At 35.9% G+C, this 16,621-nt stretch overlaps 2 protein-coding genes across 7 annotated transcripts in view; one reads left to right on the top strand and one right to left on the bottom strand.

The window, feature by feature from the left end:
- tos (Exonuclease tos) overlaps positions 1–4,831 on the bottom strand; it is a 51,573-nt gene extending 46,742 nt beyond the window's left edge. For 3 of the 6 annotated variants that reach the window (XM_089105710.1, XM_089105708.1, XM_089105709.1), the window contains exon 1: positions 4,696–4,831. The gene's annotated coding sequence lies outside the window, so the exon portion shown is untranslated. The remainder of the gene's footprint in view (positions 1–4,695) is intronic. The other 3 variants (XM_089105711.1, XM_089105713.1, XM_089105712.1) reach the window with 3 other exon arrangements.
- A 1,572-nt stretch (positions 4,832–6,403) lies between these two features.
- The window catches only part of LOC148939878 (transcription factor MafF-like), a 41,277-nt gene continuing 31,059 nt past the window's right edge, over positions 6,404–16,621 (top strand). The window contains exon 1 of the mRNA XM_089106425.1: positions 6,404–6,518. Within this exon, the coding sequence (XP_088962551.1) occupies positions 6,468–6,518 (51 nt within the window). The 5' untranslated portion in view covers positions 6,404–6,467. The remainder of the gene's footprint in view (positions 6,519–16,621) is intronic.

The following is a 16,621-nucleotide window of genomic DNA, read 5'->3' as shown; positions in this document are numbered from 1 at the left end:
ATTTCTTAGGCCAGCCTGACTCTGGGATATAATTAGAAGAAGATGTTTAAGTCCAGCTGCAGCAATGAATGTTCAGGCATCATTTTTTCTTTTAAGCAGTATTTCAACCAGTCCTTTGCTCTGTCATAGCCTGGCTATTTGAAAAATTATATGTCTCTGTCAAAACATGAACAAGAACAGGAAATCATTGACTATCCAGAAAACAATCCCTAAAAATTCAACACAGCAAAAGAAAACATAACTAAAAAAAGTTTATTTCTCTTTTTTGGAGAGGCTAAAATTGCAGCAATATCTTGTCTTTTCAGAGATGATATGTTTTTGCTAGGGATATAGGACTAAAGGAAGGTCTTCTATGTATTCAACACTTAGCCTTAGTCCCCTCCCACTTTCACTAAGACTAAGGGGATTTTTCTAATTATGATGACCTCTCTCAAATTTTGCTTCCAATATTTAAGGGCAACTGCTGACATTCCAACGCGGTTGAAATGAAACAGACGAAACAGATTTTCAAAAGTTTAAAATGATAGGGTGGACAACTATCTTGCAGTTTTTTCAGACATGTATCAACCAAGTCAAGAGGCTCTTTTATCCTCAGGTCTAGTAGCCTGATACTCTGGCCTCCATAGAAATTCCTACAGTTACAAGGGATTTCATAAATACTCGGGTAATGACTATGCAGACTTTTCTTTTCCTTTATTTACTAAGGAAGAGATTGCAGTTCAACAAGAGAAATTAGATAAGATGTTCATCTTTTGGAGTTTTCTACTTAAAATATCTGAAAATTTTTGATCTGTATTTGACATTGGAAGCACATTCTGCTCTACTAGAGCTTGCAATCAACTTTTTGAAATATTTTCATGTTTTCTTTGCTATATTCTAAGCCATGGAAATTGGGATGTAGTAAATATATGGGCTTATAAACATGCTCTTAGGTATAATTTTGCCTCAAGATTTATTCCTAAAAGTTTCATTTGCCTAATTCAACAATATTCCAAGATAGCAAAACATCTCCTTGTTAGGTGAATGGAACATTCAGGAATGGATCAAGAGCCTCAATCATGCACTAACCCTTTACTGGCAAGTTCCAACTATACCAAAAACTTTATCTTATCAGTGTCCTACCCCTGGAAAATTAAGCAACTTCTTTGCAATTTTATTCCATTTCCTTCTATGCTGGGGTTTTAATTAGTTCCAAATTCAATCAAAATCATCTCAGAAATGACAGCTAGCAGTTGCTAATAATTCCTAGTTAGCACTTAAAAAGATATTCCTTAAAATGATGTGATGCTTGGTCCCCTCCACCTATAATGCCTGGATATGGCCCTAGGGTATATGCAAAACTTGGCATATTGAACTTGCAGTTGAGGAGGAATACATACAAAAAATATCATAAACCAAGAAAATCAAGCAATTTTGAATGGTAAGTTTATCTTTAGGCTAACTAATTCATTGAAATAAAAGCTGACTAGGCTACAGTACTCCTAACTAAAAATATGATTTGGGTTCAAATAAAGATAGTCAAAGTGCATTTAGTTGGCATTTATAAATAAACAAATTGCAGCCCACATACAAAAAATCCCCTACATGGCTTAGATAGTATTATTACTGAAGATGATGGATGCAGTAAAGATGTAATAAGCAAAACAGCCAAGGTGTGGAACCTATTTTTGTTTTTTCAGTTGAAAAAAGTTTGTAAGAAAGGAAGATAAGTCTTCAAAATAAGATTAGAATATTGGCATTACTACTTTCAGCATTACTGCTGAAACAAAATCAAATGGAAAAAAACCTGACAAAATCAGAAAAGTTTTGTATATAGCGTGGTGACATATTAGGCCTCATTAGGGGGGAGGGACCTGGGATGTACTTATAACAGCAAAGATTATTACATTAAAAGCATTGATTACATAAAGAAAGCAAAACGAGCAAAAATGGGAGTTTTAAAGGCCAAATGAAAATACTGAAAAAACACAACAAAGCAAATATTTTGAGGGGACAAGCACCTCTTCTTCAGTGCGAAACGAAAAAATATAATCAATGTGAGTGCCAAAGATTAGAGCAACAAATAAAACGTGGGAAGTCAATGTGAATGTGAAAAAAAAAACAATGAAAAAACAACCAAAAAATAAAAAGATGAATAAAAAACAATAAAAGCCAAAAAATTGTAAGAATTAAAACCAAATAACTAAGAAAATAAAAAGTGAGTCATTCACCAATATCCATGATTTGCAAGGAAATTCAAAATTGAACCACCATCAACGGATACTAGTGAATAACTGAAAAATATAAGACAAACATTCATTCACTCAAACCAAAACAGCGTTGAATGAGTTGGAAGGCTATGTCAACTGACTCCTAATTTTAATAATTGCATTCCTTGCAGACACTCTTTGAGATTTAAGGGGTTGTTGATGTGTCTCATTATGTGATTGGGAAAGTATTACAAGTTGTAAATCTGGGACTACTATAGTGTTGGCTTCTCTTTTGAGAAAACCAAAATATGACTCATTTATTCTTAAATCACCTGAATCCCTGTTCAAAGCTAGACCTAAATGTTGGTATTTATAAATTTCAACAGCTTCTCTGCAGTGCTGGACAATACCTTTGACAGGCTAAAATTAGGCTAGCTTGATTAAACAAAATAGTATGGCCAGGGTTTTCAAAAATGTGCTCTGCAACAGCAGAGTCAAAATTTTTTTTTTTTTGCTTTTTAAGTGTATTATTAATTGAGGTAGAGTGCTAAGTTAATCTATCCATAAGTTGCTGATCAGTTCTTCCACTATACCAAAGACCACATGAACAAGGACTTCTGCAGACACCAGAGTTTTCACCTATCAGGAGAGGGTCTTTACCTTAATAAATTTGGGAACTGATAGTTTTTCTGGGTCTATAGTAAGTGTAAATGTTATTTCTTCTTAGATTTTTTGAAATGTGGTATGTATCTAAGAAAATGCTATTTGTTGGTTTAATCTTCAGCACTTGCATTGATTATATTTTTTTTTTGTGCTGAAGAGGGGAGGCATTTGTCCCCTTGAAATACTTGCTTTGTTGTGTTTTTTCAGTATTTTCATTTGGCCTTTAAAAACCCCATTTTTGCTTGTTTTTCTTTCTTTATGTTATGTCAGGCCAATGTGGTTTAAGTAATTATCTTTAAAGCATTGATTTGGTGCTATTTCAGGAATTGGTGCCAATTAATATTTTTTGGTGGGTGGGGAGAGGGGATAAGGACTTTTTCGTTTTTAAATGAAGATATGAAATCTGCATAATTTATTTTACTTTTTCAATGAAAATGTCCTGAAAGGAGTTTCAAAAATTTATGGGGGCAATTGTCTTCCCTCGGCTTGTACCCTCTGTCCTTATGACACCAGAGAGAACCCCTAACATAAGATTTGTAGTAGTCAGACAGCTGATTACTACTTCAACAGTTCAATTGTTGTACAATCTTTATTATAGAACCAAGAAATTGGATTTTTTCACTGTTGAAATTGTCTAAATTTTCTTAACAATTATATGATTAGCTAGAGCACTTTAAGTCATAGCTAGAGTCATTAGCTAGAGCACTTTAAGCACATTTTTAATGCACAATTACTATTTATTCACAATATTCACAATTTCAAAACCAGAAAGTCAATACCAGAGCCATATTGCAGACACAAGTTTTAAGCTTTGAGCCTTATCTTAGAAATTGCTGTCTGATCTTAGACCCAGGATCTTACAGTAAAAAAAAAAATGTCTAAATCAGAGGCAGACCTTACCATATATGGATTCAACCCTAAGCAAGTGTTATAAAGCAAAATAGTAAAATTTGAATTTATTCTATTGCTTAGCTAGGTAGAAGGCATTTCTAGGTAAATTTGCAGGTGATACTATAATTTAGCTAGGATGAAAGTGAATACATCATTTGATGCCTTTTTATACTCTTTCATAATTCAATAATTGCTTCTGTTGCAAATTGCATCTTGAGCCCTTAAAGGGGCCCTGAAGGTATTTCATAAAGCATCAAATGATGTTTTCCCTTTCATCCTAGCTAAATTATATGGTCCACTGCAAAGTTACCATGAATTTACCTGTCCCTGTCCCCCTAATGGGCAAATATATACCCTGAATTGTTGATAGCAAAGTTTTGAATTGCAAAATTCAGCACTATTTTTGTCAACAGCATTTGAAAAACTTGAAACATTAGGAAAACGGTTTATATTTCAGCCCCCCCCCCCTAGATAGCCTATGCCAATTCAGGGTTAGGTTAGGTATAGCCTGTATAGGGGGGGGCTGAAATTCATTTCCAATAGAAATGATTAGGCCTAGGCTATTATATTCATAATCAGCATAAAAAAGGCATTGAATGGTGTATTCACTTTTTTCCTAACTCAATAATATTATTTTGTAGAACTTTATCAAGAGTTGTTACCAAAAGTTTAATCTGAGCCTTATCTGGCCCTACCAGGGAGGAATAGTTTAGATTTTACAGCACTGTGGCTATGGAGACTTCCCTCCTGAGAAGGAAGGATATCCACCATATGGCTAATATGGGAGTAAAGTTCATTTGTGATGCAAATGGGTGTTGTATTTAGATTGAGGATTCAGTTCTAGGTATATATTTGCAAATTAGGGGGGGGGTATATATTCTGTGTATAAGCCTAGGCTATACGGAAGATTGAAGTTTAAGTCAATCTGTAGTAGGCTAACCAAATACTGTACCTTTAAAGAAGGGTCTGGAATGTGATTGTAATGGCAGAAATTAATATTTTTAGAAAGAGTATTTAACTGGGCATCTATTGATAGGAGACTCACATCAATCACTTGAAATTTTCCAGCTCATATTGGAAAAGTTCAATTCCGCGCCAAAAGCCTTGTTTTCAGGCTCAGCGGGTTCGAACACGGGTGGTTCTCGTCTAGTTTCAAGTTTCTAGTTTTTCGTCTAGTTTTTTCTAGTTTCAGCGGGTTCGAAGCTACAACCCCGTGTTTGATACACTAGATGCACTGATGCACAACGCTTAATGCACTAGACGAGAACAACCCGTGTTCGAACCCGCTGATCCTGAAAACGCGGCTAAAATTTAACTTGATGCTCCGTTCAGTCGTAAAGGTAAACCTATAGCACCAAAAATCCTCAACACCAGAGCCACGTTTTCAGGCTCAGCGGGTTCGAACACGGGTTGTCCTTGTCTAGTTTCAAGTTTCTAGTTTTTCGTCTAGTTTTGTCTAGTTTCAGCAGTTTCGAAGATTCAACCCCGTGTTTGATGCACTGCTGCACAACGCTTGATGCGCTAGACACGAACAACCCGTGCTTAAAGACGGGTTGTTCACAGATCAGCTGGTTCGAACACGGGTTGTTCTCGTCTAGTGCATTAAGCGTTGTGCGTCAGTGCATCTAGTGTATCAAACACGGGGTTGAAGCTTCGAACCCTCTGAAACTAGAAAAAACTAGACGAAAAACTAGAAACTTGAAACTAGACGAGAACAACCCGTGTTCGAACCCGCTGAGCCTGAAAATGCGGCTAAAATTTAACTTGATGCTGCGTTCAGTGGTAAAGGTAAACCTATAGCACCAAAAATCCTCAACACCAGAGCCGCGTTTTCAGGCTCAGCGGGTTCGAACACGGGTTGTCCTCGTCTAGTTTCAAGTTTCTAGTTTTTCGTCTAGTTTTGTCTAGTTTCAGCGGTTTCGAAGCTTCAACCCCGTGTTTGATGCACTGCTGCACAACGCTAGATGCGCTAGACGCGAACAACCCGTGTTTAAAGACGGGTTGTTCACGGATCAGCAGGTTCAAACACGGGTTGTTCTCGTCTAGTGCATTAAGCGTTGTGCATCAGTGCATCTAGTGTATCAAACACGGGGTTGAAGCTTCGAACCTTCTGAAACTAGAAAAAACTAGACGAAAAACTAGAAACTTGAAACTAGACGAGAACAACCCGTGTTCGAACCCGCTGAGCCTGAAAACGCGGCTAAAATTTAACTTGATGCTGCATTCAGTGGTAAAGGTAAACCTATAGCACCAAAAATCCTCAACACCAGAGCCGCGTTTTCAGGCTCAGCGGGTTCGAACACGGGTTGTCCTCGTCTAGTTTCAAGTTTCTAGTTTTTCGTCTAGTTTCAGCGGTTTCGAAGCTTCAACCCCGTGTTTGATGCACTGCTGCACAACGCTTGATGCGCTAGACGCGAACAACCCGTGCTTAAAGACGGGTTGTTCATGGATCAGCTGGTTCGAACACGGGTTGTTCTCGTCTTGTGCATTAAGCGTTGTGCATCAGTGCATCTAGTGTAACAACCAGGGGGTTTAAGCTTCGAACCCTCTGAAACTAGAAAAAACTAGACGAAAAACTAGAAACTTGAAACTAGACGAGAACAACCCGTGTTCGAACCCGCTGAGCCTGAAAATGCGTCTCAGAATTCTGGCAGAAAGATCTTTCCCTGAAATTTCGCAGTGTCCATTTCTCTGAAGAAATAGACAAACTGGTCGTAAACAAATATGAGAAAAACAGAGAGAAGGGATTCTTTTTCATCCAGCTCTGGGAACAATGTAGGCCTACATCCAATTTCTGGTTTATTCAATTTTGTCACGTGACGGTTTATAAGTCAATTATAGAATAGGCTAGTCTATCTGGGCACATAGCCTAGCCTAATACAAGATGGTAGCTACAAATAAAGTGAACATACCACTAGATGCAATTTTTATGCTGTTTCTGAGTATAATAGGCCTAATGGTAAAATTCTACTTTAGTTACTTTTGAATATCTTGGGAAGGGGTTAGGTTAGGAAAATGGAACTTTCAGGGATGGGTCTACAGGTTAAAGTATGTCATGTGAATGGTATATTGAAGTAACTACCTCCTCTACTTTTACCTCTAAAGGGCCCTGAAAATTGATGACCTTTAAAAAACTGTGTGCTATAAAAGTGAAACCATGCAGAGAAGATCTTCTGCTTAAATAAACTACAACAAAATTGTTTTCAGCTTCAAAACTTTCCACAATTCCAATTTCTAAGGTTTTAAAGATAGGCAAATACATTTCCTACATTTTGGGAATAAACATTGATATGGCACAAAAATTATGCTCAAACAACTGAAATTGCATTTTCAGCTAAAACCAGAGAAAAAGAATCTGATAACTGAAAATTAAGGTAAAATGTTGTTTTGTCAAAATTTCAATTGGTATAGACCTGTCATGTAGGCAAATTTCAGGACCATCTAGAGGGAGAAGGAGTGGAGATATGTACTTCGAAATGCCTCCCCGGGATATACTTTAGCCTGTAGACCCATCCCTGAAAGTTTCATTTTCCTAACCTAACCCCATTGCAAGATAGCCAAAAGTAGCTAAAGGAGAATTTTACCGGCCTAATTACTAGGCCTATTCTCACATATTTAATATTAAGCCCTTTTAAGACCCTTGAAAATACTAATTTTATTCTACATTTTCTGGATATAAAAATGGTCTATAGGCCTAGTATTTATGGTACTGGAGCATTATATGGACACTTCTAAAAAGTCAAATTTTGTTAATGCTAATGAAATAAAATATGATATGTATATAGGCTAACAGTTTATAAACAAATTTGGGTAAATTTTTTGTTATTGATATTATTGGCTTATGAGTTAAGTAACCATACTATGTACATAACCATAACCATAATGTGCAAATATATAGGCCAAATTTGGGTAAATTTTTTTATTCATATTATTGACTTGTGAATAAAATAAACATGCCACTCAGTGCTTTTTTTATGCTAGGCTATTTCTAAATATAATAATCATTTTTGTTAGAAATGAATTTTATTCCTGCCCCTATATATACCAATTCAGGGTATATAATTGCACATTAGGGGGGGGGGGGTAAATTTTATTTCTTATGCAAATGAGAGGTAAGTATAGACTCCCCCCCCTAATGTGCAAATATATAGCCTACCCTGAATTGCTATATATAGGGGCAGGAATAAAATTCATTTCCAACAAAAATGATTATTATATTTAGAAATAGCATAAAACAAGCACTGAGTGGTATGTTTTATTTTATTCACAGATCAATAATATGAATAAAAAAATTTACCCAAATTTGGGCTATATATTTGCACATTGGGGGGTGGGGGGGTAAAGCATAGTATATAATAAATACATAGCCAAACCTAGGTACCTTTCCCCCCTTAAACCCCAAAAAACAATTTTTTAAATATTGTAAATCATTAAGAAACCACAGCTTTGCAGTCATTTATGTATAATGGTCTCTTGAGAATAGCCTGCTTGATGGGTTTTTTATGACTGGTTTCCTTACAATATATAAAAGTGTCCATATAACACACCAGTACTGTATTTATTTCAAACTTACTATTCCATTATTAATCCATTTTGTAAAAGTTGTATAATTCACAAACATTGATTTCTCAAGATTAAGTTGAATGACAAAAAATTCAAAACAATTCTGCCATGTTTTCTTCTTATTCTGTTAGGTCACATAAATACTGTTGTTTCATATATATGGAAAAATAAAATACCAAAGCTGACAGATGAAATATGGCAGATAAAAAAATTGTTTTGAATTTTGTATCCAACTTAATTGTGACAAATCCATGCTTACAGATTATATAACTTTAACAAAATGGATTTTATAATGAAATAGTAAGTTTGAAATCAATGTTCAACCCTTTTTATACACAAAAAAACATAGAAAGAAACTATAATTTTCAAGGGTCTAAAAAGGGTTAAAACTGAATTTGGAAGAAAACAATTATTATATTCAGAAAGAGTATAAAAAATGGCATCTAGTGGTATGCTCACTTTATTTTTGGGTCAATAATATGAACTGCTAAATATTTACCAAAGTTGTTGACAAACTATTGTCTCTACCCTTTCTTTATTTCTATGGCTCTAAAGATCACATACATAAAAGGTGTATAGGCAACCTAATTAAATTTTAAAAACCATTTGATTCATCTTTCCATATTCATACCAACTATTTTGATTTGGTACTTCCTTCACAAATTCTATTTTGGGCTCTTAAATATATTCTTTCAAACTGTTATCAATCTACTGTCTCCACCCTCTCCTTATTACTAGGTATTTGAAAGTTCCTTAGATTATTTGCTACTTATCTAACTTTTGACACCACTTAATGCATTTTTCAATGCTCTTTCAAAATATGTTAATTGCTTCCTTCACAAATTTGTATCTAATTAAACTTACAAAAATATGTACCTTAATTTTGGGTTTTCAGTCCCTTTTTCATTAGCACTAGTTTTTGAAAATGTATTTATTTCAGAAATAGATTTACAAGACTTAAAATTCTTATGAATCTTGATTGAGCGATCCTGCTCACTCATCTCAGCAGTAGATCTATTTTTTAAAGTTTCACTTTTATGACACAAATGTTGTAAAAGGCTATTAAACATCAGTGCCCTTTGGAAAAAGAAAAGGCAAAGATAAGTACTCCAAAATACCTTCTCATGGATCATTGAGGCTCTGGATGAATTCCTAAGAGTTTTATTCACCTAATTTGCTTACTTTTCAAGATAGGAGGAATCTATACTTTCCAAGAAAACCTATCATCTGGAATTTTACCAACTTTAACCCTACTCTTCCTGAAGGATAAATAAAGAGCACAATAAGATAATGCTCCCAAAACTCTTTCAAAGCTGAATTATGAAAACAACATAGCAAAAATAAATTGTGTTTATTGTGTTCATCATAGGGAGCCAGTGTGAAAGTTCATTACTTTTTCTTGAGTTCTCAAGTTCTGTCTGGGTTTCTTTGACATGATTCTATATGGCATCAGTAGCTTTTAATAGTCATAACAACAAAGTCAGCTATACTGTATTTTTTGTACAATTTTACAAACTTTATAAAATTGTATGTTCCATTACAATAGAAGTTATGGAAACAGTTTCATCCTTGGACAAGGCATAAGAAGATGTCACAATAATGCACAGAATTCTTGCATAGACTTGGCACAGCCAGCAGTGCTACTTATCTACAATCACTTAGGTCAATGAGATACCCCACCAAAGGGTCATGGCTATCATGCAGATCAGGGCTTGACAATTTTTGTAGTCCAATTGTTGCTTGTCAAGTAGCTTGCTATTTCACTTTTGAACTAAAGGAGGCTCTGCTTGTTTGTATGCCAATAATATAGTAGCCATGCATTGAATACTGACAAGTCTATAAAAGATAAGAACAGCCTCCAAAAACACATTCTACTTTGGATATCTATCTGATACAATTCAAGAAGTATATCATTCATGTACTCATAAAATGATTGTACTATACAATACAGTGGGGTGGAAAACATCTGTTTTTTCTTTGAGTCCCATCTTTGACAGTTGTCAGTGGAAATGATGATGCACTGTGAGTTGTGCCGTTTTGCAATTAGAATCCCAGCATCTTCAAATCTAGTCAAAAATTTCCTGCCCCATTTTCATCAACTGATGGTTGCTTTCTAGATTGCAAATTTTTAGCCAATTTGGTCAAATGGTCCCATTTGAAAGCATTTCAAAGCCAGAGAGTTCTTGAAGTTGTAGTACACCATTGTAGACATTGCCAAAAAATAACTCGAAGTTCTGATGAAATGGTGCACCATTGGCAAAACATAGAACACCCTTGGCTCCTTGGCCTAGTTTCATATTTTCCACTGCACCTTTCCCATTGTACACTTGTGGATTGTACATGATTCCAAGTGAACCAGCTCAGCTAAGTTCTTTAATCCCAAAGAGTGTGGCTTATCTTCCAAGTAGTGCTTAAATCATAGACAGCCAGTGAAAAGCATGATTTGTTTGTTTGTTCTTTACCTCATGTCCATCTTGACCATTTGGAGTGATTTTGGCATTATTGTTACTATTAACAAATTTGCAAAGAATTTAATTCTGTTTTGATAAAATAAAAGTTCAAAATAGGAATTAAATCCTTTTTAATAGACAGTGTATAGAAATTCGCAAAAAATACCAGATATTTTGGTCACATATACAGTGACTGTCATCAGTAGTAAAACTAAACTAAAACAATTTAAAACAAAAATTTCCAGACCATTTTATTTTGTTCAAGAATGTCTCTTTGATTTCTAGGGATCAGGGTTTAAAGCAAAATTTTCATGAAACTCTTGAAATAAAGAAACTCTTATTCAAGAATATTGCTTTGAATTGGGATACAGATGAATTTGGGCTGAACTCTATCTATGATAATTTATTAAAATCTGACAGAGTAAAGTTCAATTCACCCACTGTAGGTGACCTCTGTCCCAATGTTATATCATTGAATGCTAATAAACCAAATCCAAGAAGGTCAAAAAGGCAAGCTTCTGCCTTTGCTTTGAAAAGAATTAGAGAATTAAACAATATGTAGTTTTATTTGATTTCTTATATAAACTTTTGTTTTAAATTGTTTTAGTTTAGTTTTACTACTGATGACAGTCACTGTATTTGTGATCAAAATATCTTGTATTTTTTTGTGAATTTCTATACACTGTCTATTAAAAAGGATTTTATCCCTATTTTGAACTTTTATTTTATCATCATGGAAAGGCAGTGTGGTCTCCAAAATTATCTAATTCTGTTTCTTAGCATAACATCAGTAATGGTAGGAAATCTTGTTGCCTTTTCTCAGTGGTTGTAGACAATTGGCTATTTGATATTTGTCATGAACAATTGGATCCCTAGGGATTGGTCTGATTGACCAAATTTTAAATCTGAGAGTTGTAAAGCATCAGTTGGAAGTAATGGACAGGGTTCATTAGATCAAAAGGGGGTGAGGAAAAGGTGACTTCCACTCTGTATCCACAGGCTGGAAGTTTTGCTTTCTCTATTTGTAAACTCTTTGAGGTTAAAACAACTGACACTGCTTTTTTGAAATGTGACTAGCTATTGTCTGGTCATGTGGAGGTTTACATGAGATAGAAGAATTAGGGAATCCCTCTGTATTGAAAGCTTGTATGTTTGCAAGTGGAGAAAGGGGTAAATCATCTTGATCGATCACTGGATCTTCCTCATTGTCTGCATTTTCCACATTGGATTCCATTCTGATTCTCTTATCATCTGCTTCAACATACCCTGTATCTATCATCAGCACCTATATATCATAAATTGCTGTTTTTCATTCTTTTATACTGAAGAACCACAATTCTGGCCTGGTCTTGGCTCAAATGCCATCAGGCAAAAATTTGGGATAATTATTTGGACTGAAAAATTCAAAACACAAGTAAGAAGTCTGCTGCTGGTGCTAGCTCAACCATGGAGCTGATTAAGCACACTTTTTTCACTTGTTTCCCTAAAGTCATTAGTCTTCTTTATAAGGGACTTGTGCATCCTAAGCTGGATTCAAGTTGGAATGCCGTTAGCCTCCCCTTATTTTAAAAAAAGACATAAAAGTATTGGAAGATGTGCCACCAAAGTGATATCTGGCATGCAGGAACTTTCCTGCAAGACTAGCAAAGCTAGTCTTGCAAGACTAGCAAAGCTGAAACTCCCAACACTTGTATACAGGAGAAATACAGGCGATGTCATTTTAACCTATAAGTTAATGAGGGCTAATACAATCTCAGCATTATTTCCCACTGTTGTTCCTCACTCAAGAACTAGAGGTCATCAGTTGAAACTTGTTAAGCAGTCTACCCTATCCAGAGTCTGCACTCACTTCTGTTCCTCAAGAATCATCAACAGTTGGAATAAACTCTGAAGAAACTGTTACTGCTGAATCTATGGACATCTTTAAACAAAGACTGGATTCTGAGTGGTCCTCCAGGGAGTGCAAACTCAACTGGGAAGCTATGGATCAGCATAGTGCACCTTGTCACTAAAGAGTCCTGAATACAACTCAAATTGTCTACTCTGGAGCTCTACAAGGAGGAATCCTTAGATTGCTCCAATCTGCAATTTAAGGTAATAAAATCTACAAATTTCCACTTGGTCAAGTCCAACCAAAATTATTATCCACAACAACCAAAAGTATGGTCATCAGGCAAACATAGGTAGCACTGCTAACCAGATTCAGTTATGATGCCAACTGTAATCAAAGGCTGTGAAAGAGTTAAGATACCATGTGCAAGATTGGATAGCTAATCCCAAGTTTAGGATCAAGCTTAAAGTGTGTTTCTGTGATTAGGCTCCACTTTCAACTACCAGTACATTTAAAATTGTTAGTGTTGTTTAAACCACCTATCAGTACATTTAAAATTGTTATATATGGTTAAAATATTTGAGCTAATCACGTGCTTATTAAGAAAATTAAATAAATCTAACTTTGAAATCATCTACTTTCCAGAGGGTATAATAGAGATGATAAGTGATTTAACTCTAGATTAAAAAAAAAAAAACAGGTTTTTTGTACTGAAATTAAGAATTGATAATAAAACTGAAAACAAACAGAAATTGTTCTATAAATTAAGGGGGCTGCTCCCTCCCCAATCCCTTTCTTTTCATACTAAAGTTTTGTTCTTTTGAGAAGTCCAAGGTGCAAATTAGCCTTGGACACCACCTGTGCAGAATGTTCATGGAAAGTGCTAAGTCATTGTAGACAGAAGTAACTGTGCTGCTTACAATGACTTCTAGATCTTTGCTAATAGTAGAAGTTGTAATTGGTGTGAGAGATAATGTATGGCTATTGATTGTACTGTATTGTTGTTATTAGCTGCTGTGGCCAAAATGAAAGGTGATTCACTTAAACATGTTGAAGCAGATGGACAGCTCATGCCTGTTTGATTGCAATGATGTTTTGCTGGGATATATATATATATATATATATATATATATATATATATATATATATATATATATATATATATATATATATATATATATATATATATATATATATATATATATATATATATATATATATGTGTGTATGTGGTACTCTAATCTTTACAGAGGTTTAAGAGGGAAAGAGTCCCAACTCTTATCTCTGATAATTAATGATTGTTTTAAGCTTGACCTAATTTTTTATTTGAATTTCATTTTGTTTTAAGTTTTCATATTGCTCTTTACTCTTTTTTATAAGCTATTTGTGAAAAAAGATTGTTTAGTCTTTTTATTTTTCAGGTGACATAGCCTTATTATGTGGCAACTGTAGGAAATATTTGTAATGATTTATTTTCATTATTGTTTAAGAATTAAATTATTGCATTACAACTTAAATTATACATGGAACCTGAATGCTCAATTCAACATTTAAATTATGTAATAATGTGATATTTTAAGTTGTAATAAATTGATTTTAATAAAAAGCATTTAAATATGCAACAATTGGCACAATGTATTATTTTTTTTTCTAGACCAGGGCACTTTGTATGGAAGGAGTTGTCATAGAAACTTCAAAAAGGGCTCATTTGATTGGAAATTGGAATGGCTAGTACCCTTTATAATAGTCAAAAGTGATTGGAAGGCAACTAACACCCTTCCCACATCCACCACTTCTCCAAAGTCATCCAATCAAAATTTTGAGATAACCATTTTGTTCAGTATAGTTAATTTCCAGATAGAAATTATGTTTTTGAGGAGGACACTCCCCTCACAGCCCTCAGGGCAAGGGTTGTAAGTTATGCCCTGGGGCATATAAGGTTTTTTATAGAAAGCTTTGTCAGGGAAACTTCAAAAGGGGCTCATTCGATTCGAAATTCAAAGGGCTAGTGCCCTTTTTAATAGTTGAAAGTGATTGGAGGGCAACTAACCTCCTCTCACGCCCAACTTTTCCCTAAACACATCCAATCAAAATTTTGAGATAGCCATTTTGTTCAACATAGTTGAAAGGTCTTGAAACTAGGTCTTTGAGAATGAGAACCCCACACAACCCTCAGGGCAAGTTATGCCCTGGGGGCATAAGGTTTCTATAGAAAGTGTTCTCATATAAAGTTCAAAAAGGGCTCATCTGATTGGAAATGATAATGGCTAGTGCCCTTTTTAATAGTTGAAATTGATTGGAAGGCAATTAACACCCCTTCCTCACCCACTATTTCCCCAAACACATCAAATCAAAATTTTGAGATAGCCATTTTGTTCAACACAGTTGAAAGTTCTGGAAATTATATCTTTGAGCAGGACACTCCCCCAAGAGTCTTCAGGGCAAGGGTTATAATTTATGCCCTGGGGGCATATAAGGTTTTTATTACCTTAAATTACCTTAAATCGCATCTTCTAGCGACTAAGGTTGCAGGAACCTGTAGATGTCGCCAGGTAGTATTGACAGGAGTTCGTTGCACAATTCATTAGTGGATCATCACATCCTACACATATACAGGACAATTGAATATCACACACTAATAGACCCTAGTGGTGGATGCAGGCTCATCCCACTGCGTCCTCCATGGCTTGTTCCTCCAGTCATGGTCAACGCCAGTCTTGAAGCTGTTAACTGAAGCTGCGGAAACAGTTGAATCGCTCAGTGAATTCCACAACGGAACAACGCGATTGGTGAAGAAGTTGTATTTCTCACGCTTTCTGCTGAATCTTTGGCGGAGTTTTATGGGGTTACCTCGCGCTCTGCTAGACTGGTCCTGTTCGAGAATGGGCTTGATAACACTGCTGTTCATCAACTTATATGCCAAAATTACGTCCCCCCTTTTTCTACGGTAGGTCAGAGTTTGCAAATCAAGCTTTTCTAGGCGTTGCTCATATGGGATTTGTTGGTTGGCAAATGGGAGCCTAGTAGCTCTTCTCTGGACTTTTTCAAGCAACTCTGCATCGCATTTAAAGTGGGGGTTTGCAACTGCCATCCCAAACTCAAGATGAGGGCGGACAAGGGCTGTGTAAAGCTTCTTAATGACCCTGGGGTGGCGACTAGTCACTGATCGCTTGATTAGGCCTAGGATCTTGTTTGCCTTTGCGGCTTGAGTTCGGCAGTGACTATGGAACTTCAGCTTATTATCTATGATTACCCCGAGATCACGTTCTTCCTCTGCGCTTTGGATGGGTGTTATAGCACCAGTAGAGTCCAACATATGGTAGCTATGGCAAGGGTTGTTCAGTCCAAGATGTAAAACTTTACATTTGCTTGGGTTAAACTCTAGTGTCCAAGTTGAGGCCCATTGGCAGAGGTTTGTTAAGTCTTGTTGCAGGGCATTGCAGTCTTCGTCAGAAGCGGCAGGTCCAAAGAGTTTGGAATCGTCTGCATATAGTTCCAGCAGATTCTGGACAACCTCAGGAGCATCGTTAATGTAGAGGTTGAATAAAGTCAGGCCCAACTTAGTTCCCTGTGGCACACCACTTCTGACATTTACTGGTGCCGAGTACACGAGGTTTCCGTTGTGGTCGTAGACTGCAGCAATCTGGATTCTATCAGACAGAAAGCTATGGATCCACTGGGCTACGTCTACATCAATGTGATATGCTGACAGTTTAATCATCAGGTACCGGTGGGACATTTTATCGAAGGCTTTTGCCTGGTCCAGTAGGAACACGTCTACAGGGGATCCCGATTCGATAACCTCAGTGATTGATTCATAAGCTTGGATCAGGTTCGTTTCAATGGACATTCCTTTTCTAAAGCCATGTTGGCCGCTGTAAAGGAGACCATTCCTTGTCATGTGAGCTATAACGGCATCATTGACAATTCCTTCAATCAGCTTAGCAACGACTGAGGTAAGGCTTATGGGCCGGTAGTTCTCTGGCTGGCTTCTGGAACCTTTCTTAAATATTGGAGTTATTGTTGCTGTACGC

The sequence above is a fragment of the Artemia sp. Qi Xiang Cuo genome, chromosome 20 (genome assembly GCF_049724085.1).
Source record: "Artemia sp. Qi Xiang Cuo chromosome 20, ASM4972408v1, whole genome shotgun sequence".
Taxonomy (NCBI): domain Eukaryota; kingdom Metazoa; phylum Arthropoda; class Branchiopoda; order Anostraca; family Artemiidae; genus Artemia; species Artemia sp. Qi Xiang Cuo.
Note: the sequence above shows the minus strand (reverse complement) of the source record. Positions and strands in the feature narration are given on the sequence as shown.